This window comes from Xenopus tropicalis, chromosome 6 (assembly GCF_000004195.4).
Source record: "Xenopus tropicalis strain Nigerian chromosome 6, UCB_Xtro_10.0, whole genome shotgun sequence".
In the NCBI taxonomy this organism is placed as follows: Eukaryota; Metazoa; Chordata; class Amphibia; order Anura; family Pipidae; genus Xenopus; species Xenopus tropicalis.
Window position 1 is genome coordinate 151223129 of NC_030682.2, and position 13816 is coordinate 151236944.

General features: G+C 50.5%; 1 protein-coding gene across 1 annotated transcript; it reads left to right on the top strand.

The window, feature by feature from the left end:
- The first annotated feature begins 1002 nt into the window (after positions 1-1002).
- Positions 1003-12438, top strand: gpaa1 (glycosylphosphatidylinositol anchor attachment 1). The gene is given in 13 exon segments (NM_001015809.1): positions 1003-1029; positions 1363-1457; positions 2686-2865; positions 3464-3575; positions 5789-5936; positions 6108-6209; positions 7180-7376; positions 7466-7662; positions 8699-8852; positions 9355-9426; positions 9538-9734; positions 10924-11094; positions 11772-12438. Coding segments are annotated over 12 exon segments (1848 nt in total). The 5' UTR covers positions 1003-1029; positions 1363-1383; the 3' UTR covers positions 12016-12438.
- Positions 12439-13816: the final 1378 nt, after the last annotated feature.

Sequence of the window (13816 nt, forward strand, 5' to 3'; positions counted from 1 at the left end):
AATAAGTAGCTTTTGGCAGAGAGACCAGAAATCTTAACGAGCAACACCTGCACTTAGATACAGTGTTTCTCACATTTAATTAAATAAGTAGCTTTTGGCAGAGACCAGAAATCTTAACGAGCGACACCTGCACTTAGATACAGTGTTTCTCACATTTAATCAAATAAGTAGCTTTTGGCAGAGCCCAGAAATCTTAACAAGTGACACCTGCACTTAGATACAGTGTTTCTCACATTTAATTAAATAAGTAGCTTTTGGCAGAGAGACCAGAAATATTAACGAGTGTCACCTGCACTTAGATACAGTGTTTCTCACATTTAATTAAATAAGTAGCTTTTGGCAGAGACCAGAAAGGTAAAAATCCCCCCCTGCACTGAGATACAGTTGTAACTAATAGTAAAAGTAAACAGGTCTCTTGGGGGAACTGAGACTCACAGATTAAAGGGCAACTTCACCTTTTTCAGAGAAACTGTCATAACACATAAAACAAGACCCCCAAACCCCCCAGAAATGTGTTTAAGCTTTAAACAACCTGCCAAATGGGAGTGGTATTTAGGGGGCGTGGTCGCAAAAATGGGCGTGGACAAAAAAATCACCACCCTGCCCACAGCATTTATTTCTGTCCCTCTTTCCATTTTCAAAATGTTGGGAGCATTGGGGTTACCGGCCCGCCCAATAATAATGATGCCTCATGCCAACATTACTAACAGGAAAAAAAAAAGATAAAAATATAAATATATATGTCGGCATTTTTCTTCAGCCCTGTCAGTTTCCTTCATGTTGTTGCGCCTCATGCGCAGCCAATCAGCGTGAAGTTCTACGGTTACTGCACAACCAATGACTCTCAGCGCTCTACCGCGTTCCGTCACTTCCGGTCCGGAACCCATGCGTTTCGCTCCAGAACGCATCCCCCTCTAGTTCTTCCGCTTCCCGGCCTGCTTGACGCTAGGTAGCGCGACGTCACAGGGAGAGGGCGGCGCTTATCCACTGACAGGAAGTGGACGTTCCCGGTGTGAGGTGACAGGCAGGGTAGGTGCAGGGGTCTGGGGAGGGAATGGGGTGCGGCTGCTTTATCTGTTTCTTTCCGGCCTTGCAAATGTTAATAATGTAGCAGGGGGGGGGGAGAAATGGGCTCCATAAGGGCCCACTGTGGATTTTTCTAGAATTTAATTGATTTTATTCCATATTATACTGTTTTGTTCTATTCTTCCTGTGGAGCCCCCACTAATATATATATATATATACATACACAAACTCATGCACATAGTGACATCATGGAGGCAGACAGGACAATGTGTTATTATTATTATTATTATTATTATATAAAATGCTCACCGTGTCTGTCTCTTTAATTCTCCGCAGGGGGAGGAGCGACGCTACAAAATGGGGCTCCTCTCTGATCCGAACCGGCGCCAGGCCCTGTCCCGCGTCGTTACCCAACTGAACACCCCACTCTGGTGAGCGGCAAGATATGGGAGGCGGCTGGAAATGCGACCAATCAGTGCTTTCCGTTCATGCTCCGCTTTGGGGGCCCCGACTATCTTCAGACTTTATTCATCATTCATTATTGGGGCCCCCAAACTGGCGCCATGAGCTGTGGCCCCTGTGTAGGATTCATTTCTCCTTATCCCAGAGACATTATATTCTGTTATATCCTTAGGGCAGAGCCACCGGGGGTGAGTCCGGCATTGGCCATATTGGCTGCCCATGATTGTACGTAAGGCTGTGTGGGAATAAGGCAGGGGTGGGCAAACTTTTTGGCTCAGGGGCCACATTGACTTTTAAAATTTGACAGACAGGCCGGCGTTACGCCGTTTCCCCTCGTCAGTCCCCAGACACCAAGTCTCGTATGATGAGACTTGCGGAGTCGGCGGGCCGGATTGAAAAGACCAACGGGTCGAATGTGGCCCGGGGGCCGTAGTTTGCCCACCCCTGGAATAAGGGCAGATATATCCAGTGCTGGTATCAATATAACCCCCAGATTATTAACCAATTGCAGGCAGACAGCAATGAGCTCTATGCAGGACGAATGAAAGCAAAGCTCTGATTGGTTGCCTAGGTTTCTTTATACCTGTTTTGTGATTGTTCCTCTCTGTGCATGTGACTTCCTGTCCAAAATAGGTTATATATATATGTTTTTAGCAATTGTCAGACTCAAAACATTCAAATATTTTGGGAGTTTTAAAGGAGACAAATAGGATAAATGAAACCCCCCTAACCCTGTAGGTATTTATTAATAATATCCAGTGCTGGTTTCACTCGGGTCTTGGAGCTCCCTATAGATCCTCTCAGGTCCCTGTCTGGGTTTCAAATGAGGGGTGGGCGTGTCCTAACGGTCCCTGCCAGAAGCACAGTAGATGGGGGAGAGCCAATCACAGCCCTGCACTCACACAAGCACAGACAGGATTCAGTTCCCTATCAGGTCAGCCTAGCTGCTGATTGGTCCCTATCCTACAGTGCCGCCGCCCCCCTGCACAGCCTGGGAAAGGAGGCAGCAGGAAGTGGAACAGATGGGCGGGGCTAATGGGGCAATAAATGAGCCCAAAATGCTACATTTTAAAGCCCATTCCCTCTATAAATAGATAACAATATTGTTTTTCACACAATTTCCCCTTCAAATGAGATCTATAACTTACCTGACTTACCTGCCAGGTTTAACCCCTTCCTTCCCTGTGTCCCCCGCAGTATTATCAGTTACCTGGTCGGCACGATGTGGTTCCTGGGCCTGGCGTTCCAGCCCTTCACTCTGCGCTCGTATATCTCGGAGAATTCCATGGGATCTACTATGGTAGAGGAGCAGTTTGTGTCTGGGGAGAGGGGTCTGTCCTACGCCCGGGAGTTTGCAGCGCACAAAAAGTCGGCTGGGTGAGTGACCTTGGCCAGAGAGCTAACAATTTAGGGACTGAAGTCAGAAATACCAGGTATTATATCAGGTGGTTCATATTATATTATAGAATGGCCAGTTCTAAGCAACTTTTCATTTGGTCTTCATTATTTATTCTATATAGTTTTTGAATTATTTCCCTTGTTCAAACTCTTCATCTTTCAAATGGGGGTCACTGACCCCGGCAGCCAAACCCTATTGCTCTGTGAGGCTCCAGTTTTATTGTTATTGTTACTTTTTATACTTTTTTTTTTCTAATCAGCCCCTCCCCTATTCATATACCGGTCTCTTATTCAACCAAATCCCTGGTTGCTAAGGTCATTTGGATCCTAGCAACCAGATAGCTGTTATAACTCCAAACGGGGGAGCTGCTGAACAATTATTGAAATAATTAAAAAACTACAAATAATAAAAAGTGAAGACCAATTGCAAATTTCCTCAGAATATTACTCTCTACATCCTACTAACAGTTAACTCAAAGGCGGCCAATCCCTTTCCTGTATAACACCACAGGCTCATATCTAATGCAAATACCGTGATTGGAATTTATCATGACACTAAGGATTTTCGCTTGCGCAGGGGGTCGCCGGTGGCCTGGCTGGAGAGGACCATGCGGGGGCTGGGCTTGGAGGTGTATTCTCAGAGCTTTGTCCGAACGCTGCCCTTTCCTGATGAGACGACGGAACGATTTGTACGTAAGCGGTGATCTGTGCTGTTAGGGCCGTTTCTTTGGGTAACCGCTTCCGTGCCATCTCCGGCTGTGCCACGTAGCCGCCTTGCATGCTGGGCATTCGGGGATACGCCACTCACCTAGTCTCCATGATGAAGAATAGGGAGGCAGATCATTACAGGTTTATCCAATCAGGATGTGGGAGGGGATGATGGAACATTCCAGTGTTATAGGTTGGAACTTGTGTAGTACCCCCATTACTATAGAGCAGGGGTCCTCAAACGGGGTCAGTTCATGGTCCCTCAGACTGTTGGGTGGCCGGACCCCGACTCCCTGCTGCGGGGTCAAACTACAACCCATTCTTGCATCCTCCCACTCCCTGCTCCCTGCTGTGTCCTCTCCCTCCCCGCTGCGTCCTCCCAGCTCACCCTCCTGCTCCCCGCTGCGTCCTCTCTCTCTCCCTGCTCCCCGCTGCGTCCTCTCTCTCCCTGGTCCCCGCTGCGTCCTCTCTCTCTCCCTGCTCCCCGCTGCGTCCTCTCTCTCCCTGCTCCCCGCTGCGTCCTCCCAGCTCACCCTCCTGCTCCCCGCTGCGTCCTCTCTCTCTCTCCCTGCTCCCCGCTGCGCTCCTCTCTCTCCCTGCTCCCCGCTGCGTCCTCTCTCTCTCCCTGCTCCCCGCTGCGTCCTCTCTCTCCCTGCTCCCCGCTGCGTCCTCTCTCTCTCCCTGCTCCCCGCTGCGTCCTCTCTCTCTCCCTGCTCCCCGCTGCGTCCTCTCTCTCCCTGCTCCCCCCTGCGTCCTCTCTCTCTCCCTGCTCCCCGCTGCGTCCTCTCTCTCTCCCTGCTCCCCGCTGCGTCCTCTCTCTCTCCCTGCTCCCCGCTGCGTCCTCTCTCTCCCTGCTCCCCGCTGCGTCCTCTCTCTCCGCTGCTCCCCCCTGCATCCTCTCTCTCCCTGCTCCCCGCTGCGGTCCTCTCTCTCTCCCTGCTCCTCGCTGCGTCCTCTCTCTCTCCCTGCTCCCCGCTGCGTCCTCTCTCTCTCCCTGCTCCCCCCTGCGTCCTCTCTCTCCCTGCTCCCCGCTGCGTCCTCTCTCTCTCTCTCCCTGCTCCCCGCTGCGTCCTCTCTCTCTCTCCCCTGCTCCCCCGCTATGTCCTCTCTCTCTCCCTGCTCCCGCTGCGTCCTCTCTCTCTCCCTGCTCCCCGCTGCGTCCTCTCTCTCTCTCTCCCTGCTCCCCGCTGCGTCCTCTCTCTCTCTCCCTGTTCCCCGCTGCGTCCTCTCTCTCTCCCTGCTCCCCGCTGTGTCCTCTCTCTCTCCCTGTTCCCCGCTGCGTCCTCTCTCTCTCCCTGCTCCCCGCTGCGTCCTCTCTCTCTCCCTGCTCCCCGCTGCGTCCTCTCTCTCTCCCTGCTCCCCCCTGCGTCCTCTCTCTCCCTGCTCCCCGCTGAGTCCTCTCTCTCCCTGCTCCCCCCTGTGTCCTCTCTCTCAATGCTCCCCGCTGTGTCCTCCCAGCTCACCCTCCTGCTCCGCGCTGTGTCCTCCCACTACTCACTCTGTCCTTCCAGCTCACCCTCCTGCTCCCCACTGCGTCCTCTCTCCCTGCTCCCCACTGCGTCCTCTCTCCCTGCTCCCCGCTGCGTCCTCCCACTACTCGCTCTGTCCTCCCAGCTCACCCTCCTGCTCCCCACTGTGTCCTCTCCCTCCCTGCTGTGTCCTCTCCCTCCCTGCTGTGTCCTCTCCCTCCCCACTCCGCCCTCCCAGCTCCCCCCTCCTGCTCCCCACTGTGTCCTCTCCCTCCCTGCTGTGTCCTCTTCCTCCCCACTCCGCCCTCCCAGCTCACCCTCCTGCTCCCCACTGTGTCCTCTCCCTCCCTGCTGTGTCCTCTCCCTCCCCACTCCGCCCTCCCAGCTCACCCTCCTGCTCCCCACTGTGTCCTCTCCCTCCCTGCTGTGTCCTCTCCCTCCCCACTCCGCCCTCCCAGCTCCCCCCTCCTGCTTCCCACTGTGTCCTCTCCCTCCCTGCTGTGTCCTCTCCCTCCCCACTCCGCCCTCCCAGCTCCCCCCTCCTAGCTTCCCCCTGCGTCCTCTCCCTCCCTGCTGTATCCTCCCAGCTCCCCCTCCTGCTTCCCACTGCCAGGGGTGAGAATGTAGCGGGGAGCAGGTAAATTACCGTACCTTGGGGCCATAGTTTGAGTATCCCTGCTATAGAGCTAATAATCATTCTCCCTCCTTTTACCTCTCCCTGACAGATGGTGAAAGGCACCAACGTGTATGGGATACTGAGAGCTCCGCGTGCTGCCAGTACAGAGTCCTTGGTACTGAGTGTTCCTTGTAGCGAAGGGCAGAACAATAACCAGGCCGTCGGGCTTCTCTTGGCGCTGGCATCGTACTTCAGAGGTGAGAGATCCAAATGCGCTGCCTGCAATCTATGGTACTGGCCCTCCTGGTAACCATGTTCCTGCGCACGGGTCCAGTCTCCCTTCATGCACCCTTCCCCCCTTGGGTGCCGCGGCTGGCACTGTATGTGGAGCCAAACGTAGCCATTCATTTCTAATTTTGTGCTCAAAGGGCAGATCTACTGGGCTAAGGACATCATCTTCCTGGTGAACGAACACGATCTGATTGGGATGGAGGCCTGGCTGGAGGGCTACCATGATGTGAATGTGACAGGTATGTGATGCCTCCGTGCCCCGGGGCACCTTGGTGGATATCAGTGTTTGCTCGTCACGGGGCCCTGTACACCTTCAGGCTGTGGGTAGGAGATTTAAGGTCCCCATACACGGGCCAATTGGGACTGATTCGGCAGCTTATCGGCCCGTGTAGGGGCAGAAACGAGGGGCCTGCCCGACCGATATCTGGCCTGAAATTGGAAATTAGAAAATTCAGTCGGATCGGGGACCACATCGGCTCATTGATGCGGCGTCCGAACCAACTGGCCCATTGCCGCCAATATAATTTGATTGTTTGGCCCGAGGGCCAAAAGATCGAAATATCCTACACACTCCCCGATATCGCCCACCCGTAGGTGTATGGGGACCTTTATTATTCTACTTATTACTAGAGTTAAAGGTAAACTTTTCCTTTTACTATGTTGTAGAATGGTCTATTCTTAGCAACTTTTCAATTGGTGTTATTTTTTTTCCAGTTTTTTTAATTAATTGCCTTCATTTGCAGCTTTCAAATAGGGGTTACTGACCCCGGCAGCCAAACCCTATTGCTCTGTGAGGCTCCAGTTTTATTGTTATTGTTACTTTTTATTCCTTATCTTTCTATTCAGCCCCTCCCCTATTCATATTGCCCATGCCTCTTTCATACCACGGTCTGGTTTTTAGGTTAAATTGGACCCTAGCAACCAGATAGCTGCTGAAATTCCAAACTGGAGAGCCGCTGAACACAAAGTCAATAATTCAAAAAACACAAATAACAACAAATGTAGACCAATTGCGCAGGTCTCTTCAATAATGGAGTTAACCAGTTATTGGTACTCGCACATAGCGGTTTGGCCTGCGCTGCCTTCCTGTAGGTGGAAGGTGCTTGATTAATGCTCTGACGCAGCCCAGCTCCTACCTCATTAATAGAGTAGATAATTATTAGAGTATTACATGCCTTGCCGATCTCCCTCACACTCATGTCCTTGCAGAGATAAAGTCGTCGGTGATGTTGGGTCGGGCCGGAGCCATTCAGGCCGCCGTTTCCCTGGAGATGAGCAGCGACGTGATCACCAGCTTCGATTTGGTGGTGGAAGGTTTAAATGGGCAACTACCCAACCTTGACTTGGTCAACCTGTTCTACGCCTTCTGCCAGAAGAACACGCTGCTCTGCACCATTCAGGGCAAGGTCAGGCCGCTCCCATTGCCTTTCCTGTTGCACTTCCTTGTGCTCCTGTATTGCCTGGCTCAGCCCTGATCTCTCTCTATTACATTCAGCTTCAGAGAACTGACTTCGACACCTTCCCCGGGTACCTGCACAGCCTCCAGACAATGCTGATCATGATGCTGAAACAGGGCTCTGGGAGACCCCAAGGGGACCACGGCCTCTTCCTGCGCTACCACATCGAAGCCATCACCCTGCGGGGCATCAACAGCTTCCGCCAGTACAAATATGACATGAACACAGTGGGAAAGTAAGTGGCCATCTTCCCCCACTGTCACCTTGATCCTCACTGGCGGTTTGAGGAGTTACTGAGAATGACTAGAATGGGGGGTGTACCACAGTTTTCAAGCTTCGTACACCTCACAATCTAGTTGTTCTCAGTATCTCCTCACAACCCAGGTGACTTTTAGTGGCTTAAACCAGGGGCGGGCACTCTAGGCAACCATGCCCCCCCCGTAACGATTAGGGGGTGCCAGGCAGGAGCCTCTCCTGCCTACCCCTAGTCCTCCTTCATTGTCATAGAGCAGCGTGTTCTTATGGTGCTTTGGTGCGCATACACAGTTCGTGGGGGGTGTGTGCAATTCTATGGGTCATTGCCCCCACCGCTAATGACAAGCGGCAGGGCAATGACAAAGAAGGAGGACTATGGGTAGGCAGGAGAGGCTCCTGCCTGGCGCCCCCTAATCGTTGCGCCCTAGGCAGCTGCCTCTTCTGCCAACCCCTAGTTCCAGCCCTGGCTTATACACACATACATACATACATACATACTTACATAACATACATACTTGCATACATACATACTTACATACATACATACATACACACATACATACATACATACATACTTGCATACATACATACTTGCATACATACATACTTGCATACATACATACTTACATACATACATCATATCATGTGTAAATCCTGTGGATACATTTCTGGAAACGTCTCCATAGTGATGTGGAAACTTCCAGCCCCAACTTGGGCATCTTTGGTGACTGTTTAGAATTCTGACTCCCTCGCAATATGCTAGTGCAATGGTCGCCAACTGGTGGTACTTATTTTTGAATTTTTGGAGGCATTAAGACCAAACAGAGCCTCCTGTAGGCTGCCAGTCCAAATAGGGGCTTCAAATAACCAATCACAGCCCTTATTTGGCAGCCCCAGGTACCTTTTTTTATTCTTGTGTTGCTCCCCAGCTTTTTATGTTTTAGGTTTGCGTCCCCTGTTCATTACTTAAATGTGCTGTTTAACTTGCTGACACCATCATTTTTTCTCTTCTATAGGACCCTGGAAGGAATGTTCCGGAAGCTGAACAACCTCTCGGAGCGCCTGCACCAGTCGTACTTCTTCTACCTGCTGCCGTGCCTGTCCCGCTTTGTCTCCATCGGGATTTACATGCCGGCCATCGGCTTCTTCATCCTCATTTTGATCCTCAGGATATCCTTTCCCCAAACCCCGGGGGCTGTACTGTCCCCCTGGAGCACAGTTGGATATGGGTAGCCAGTCATAGTGCTACCTACATACAGAAAGATAAACTGCGGTTTCCTCTTCGGTCTGCCTAGCTGCTGATTGGCTGCCTTCCTACAGTGGGAGGGACTGTAAGTTCTCCTACACAGCCAGCAGAAAGTGGAAGGTTTTCTATTAAAGCTGAACAAAAGTAAACTTTAAAGGGGCAGTTCATCTTTTGGGTATGTAGTAGAATAGGGGTGGCCAATACGTCGATCACGGTCCACCCGTGGATTTCTGGTGGGCCTCGATGAAGCCGGGGATGCGGAAGTCACGTACATACGCATTCACGCCGCACTTCCGCATTTCCAAGTCTGCCCACCCCTGTTGCAGAATGACCAATTCTAAGCAGCTTTGCAATTGGTCTTCCTTATTTATTTTATATTGTTTTTGAATTATTTGCTCCCTGCTTTCTCCTTAACGATGTAATTACTCCCTGGACCTGTGGATTAAGCTGAGGCGCTCGGATGGGACGGCTGAGGACGGAGTCATGGATACAGAGCAGGTACCGTTGGGTCTGTAAGGGATCAGAGGAGGCAAAAGGGCTACGAGAAACAACCACTTTGACCCCCCAGCACAGTAATATATATATACATCTATCTGTTTCTTCCTGTAGGATCCAAGACCCGGAATCCTGTCCCTCGCGACCCCCATTGTGATCTGCCACGCTACCGGCCTGAGTCTGTACTACCTGCCAGTAATGAGCCAGGAGATGGCCACTGACCACTTCCCTGTCTCTGAATCCGAGGCCGTTGTTCTCACCGCTATCGCCATCTACGTGGCAGGACTTGCACTGCCCCACAACACACACAGGTACTGAGCCACAGCTGCGCCAGCTTGAGGGGCCCTTGTGGGCAGGTAGGCAGTGGCAGCGGGCTGGCAGCACCCATGATTGGCACAGCTACTGACCACTAATGCACACATGTAGTGACCTGGGCACGTTAGCCTTAGCTGCTAGTAGCCACAGAGGCTAGCACCAACACTATAGGCCTGACTTAATAAAATTCGTTGCCTTTTGGCCTTGAAAGTCGTATAAACTCAACATGTATACATTCGAATTAAACTCGATCGCTGCTGTAATTATAAAATGGCACGATAATGCCTGAATTGTTAAAACTCAAAATTCAAGTTTAAGCGGAACGTTAATTTCCATGGGGGGATTCATTTCCCCTTGAAACTGGGTGAAATAGAAAGCAATGGGGGGATTCATTTCCCCTTGAAACTGGGTGAAATAGAAAGCAATGGGGGGATTCATTTCCCCTTGAAACTGGGTGAAATAGAAAGCAATGAGGGGGTTAATTTCCCCTTGAAACTGGGTGAAATAGAAAGCAATGAGGGGATTAACTTCCCCTTGAACCTGGGTGAAATGGAAAACAGTGAGGGGGTTAACTTCCCCTTGAAACTGGGTGAAATAGAAAGCAATGAGGGGATTAATTTCCCCTTGAAACTGGGTGAAATAGAAAGCAATGAGGGGATTAATTTCCCCTTGAAACTGGGTGAAATAGAAACCAATGAGGGGATTAACTTCCCTTTGAACATGTGCCAAGGACAGGCTGTCAGTGACTATTCTATTCCTCTACTATTCTGAGCTTCCATAGGAAGCTTAAACCTTCCAACAAAGCAAGTTAACGATAAATCCCCCCCCATTCAGGGATGTAGAGCCCAAACACGAGGTTCTGATGCCCCTTGTGCTTCGGTGTTGCCCCTCAGGCTGCCCCCTTGTGCTTCATTATTACCCCGTAAGGTGTTGCCCCTCAGGCTGCCCCCTTGTGCTTCATTATTACCCCGTAAGGTGTTGCCCCTCAGGCTGCCCCCTTGTGCTTCATTATTACCCCGTAAGGTGTTGCCCCTCAGGCTGCCCCCTTGTGCTTCGTTGTTACCCCGTAAGGTGTTGCCCCTCAGGCTGCCCCCTTGTGCTTCGTTGTTACCCCGTAAGGTGTTGCCCCTCAGGCTGCTAGGGGTATAAGCAGTGCAGTAGCCATTTGATGCTTTGCCGTTACAGAGTTCTGAGCGGCGCCGGGTCGGACCAGGGCTGGATGACTCTCAAGCTGATCTCCTTACTGTACCTCGCTGTCCTTCTGGGCTGCATCTCCCTCATTAACTTCTCCCTGGGATTCCTGCTGGCGGTCACTATCGTCCCTGTGGCGGCCATTGTGCAACCTACTGGGCCAAGGTGAGTAGAAATCCTCTGCTCCGATCCACTGTGTAACGGTGCCGCTGTTGGTCTTGTGTGGTCTCTGATCTGTCACAGTCCCGCCCGGCAATTAATAATTATTGTTCTATTTCTAGCAACTTTGCAATTGGTCTTCATTATTTATTTTTTATGGTTATTGTATTATTTTCTGTGAGGCTCCAGTTTTATTGTTATTGTTACTTTTTATTCCTTATCTTTCTATTCAGCCCCTCCCCTATGTGCATTCCAGCCTTTCATTTAAATCACCGCATGGTTGCTAGGGTAATTTGGGCCAAAACTGGAAAGCTGCTAAATAAGAAGAATAACTCAAAAACAATAATACAAAATGGAGACCAATTGCAAACTGTCTCAGAATAGCAGTGTCTACATCCTACTAAAAGTAAACGCAAAGCTGAGCAAACCCTTTTATGATTGAGCCAAATCCAAATCCTGCCAAAAAGGGCAAATCGTGGCCAAATCGGGGAGTCGGTGTGTCCCTAATATCCGACTGGGGGGCCCCAATGTAATGAGATTATGTTCCATAGAGGAAGGTTCTTGGTTCTACACAATATTATTTCAGTAGTTTCAGTGTTTGTATGGAAACTCACTAAGAATAAACAGGTCTTGGCTATGACCCACCCACACTGCATGGTGTTAACCCTTTCTTCTCTCCCTAGGGCCCTGTATGCGCTCCTCCTGGTCCTGATCACCCCGGCAACCACTCTCCTCGGCAGCATCTTCCTGTACCGGGAGCTGATCGAGTACCCCGTAAGCTTGCTGGAGTGCTGGCAGCTCTTCCTTCAGGCCATCGCCGGGGGCATGTTGGACCATTACCTCTATGGCTCTTTGCTCTTCCCCTTCATTGCGTTCTTCGTCTACCCCTGCTGGCTGCAGCTCTGGAACGTGGTCTTCTGGAAATAGGAGGGGGGCAAAAATATCTCTCCATTCTCTGGCCTTAACTAGACTGTGGCCAGGTCGGACTCTCGGAACCAGAAGTCCTATTGCTATTGGCTGAGAGACCCGGCCAGGTTGAACCCAGCTGTGTGTCTCGCTAGAGAGCGCTGACTATACGGGTAATGGAGAGGGTTACAGGGCAGCAGAGGAGACAGAACTTGTGCATGAAGGTTTGGGTTGTACGGACTTATTTATATTTGTTTTGTTCAGACAGTGACTCCCAAGAGCTGACAGTCGGCATTTGGCTGTGAATCCGGCTTCTTACAACCCAACGGCCCAATATATAGAGACAAAATCAATATTATCCCTCACTCCCCACTAGGAAATGATACGACTTGAAATCTACAGCCTTGAATTGAAAGTGTATTAAAGAGACTTGTTTTTGGAGAATATTCTGTTGTTTTCTGCTCGTGTCTGAGGCTGTCGGACTGCCGGGGGTCAGAGAGAGGATGCTGGGAGTTTCAGGAGTATTTACTCATTTCTGTTTAACCAAGAGCTTAATAACATATTGACTTGGGCAAACAAGTAGTAGTGTTCCCCGAGCATAAGTATGCACTCACCCCAAATGCAATCCCCCCCTAACTGGCCTTCAGGCTGGGCCCCCTTAGCCCATAACAAGGTTACAGATATATAGAAACATTGGGGTAACAGTCAACAGTGCCTGATCCTTTTCCCTTGGTACCAGCCAACTATTCTCATATCCACCACTAGATGGGGCATAGGAGCATTTGTAACAATGCTACTGATTCCAGAGTTCATTTTAGCCTATACAATGTTAAAACCATCTCCAGGCTTTAGGTAACCTGACTTTTGGAAGGGTAAGTGGGGATCTTGGGTGCCAGGAACCATTGCCTCTCACTGTGTAATGTATTTGGGGCTAAAGTTGCCACTGCTTATCACTGTATCTAATGCATTTGTGGTGTCACTACCCTCTGCCTCTCACTGTATTTAGGATCTAAAGTTATTGTTCACTGTGCCGTTATTTATGTCAGGAACAACCTGAACCAGGGACCTGCTACTTGAGCCACAGTGTGGTTTGAGCCTGGCGGATATCATTACTTTTTCCTCTGTCAGTGTTCCCTGTAACTGCCTACAAACCAGCTGCAGGCAATAGCCCAATGAATGGGCAATTTAAACCTGTCTCCTCCAACAACCTGGGGTGGCTCATTAGCTCCCCTGCTTTGGCCAAGCCTCGAGTTCCTCCCTTGCGTCTGCTTATTCTGACTTCTTGGGCTTGCCCCTTTTATCTGGATTCCCGTTTGCCTGCCCTGACCTTGTCTGTTGCCCTGAGTCTGTTTACTCGCTGCCTGCCCTGAAGTTACCCATGTTACTTCCTATTGGAAACTGAAGCTGCCTGGCACAGCAAGTACAGTTACAGCGCCCCCCATCTGCCATTGCCATCATGGGTTCTGGCACAGTGGGAGATTTATGACCCACATCTGTCAAAAATACCCTTTCTTTGGAGTCAGTGTGAATTATGGGTGGCAAAACCTATGAATGGCGTAGCCATTTTCATGCAATTCCACAATTCATATGTTTTAGGGATTTTAGCCAGAGATTCCCATTGACACCAATGCAAAGGTGTTTTCTGAAGATTTGTCACCAGCAGATGGCACATTGGGGCGATTTGTTACCCATGGGAAGTCTGCGTTAAGTCAGTGGGAGTCAGTATGGGCAGTTTTGTCAGTTTCCCCAGTCATTAAAATACTGAGCAGTAGCCCTGCTGGCAGTGCTGTTAGCCCAAACCAAAGGATAGAAACATTGAGGC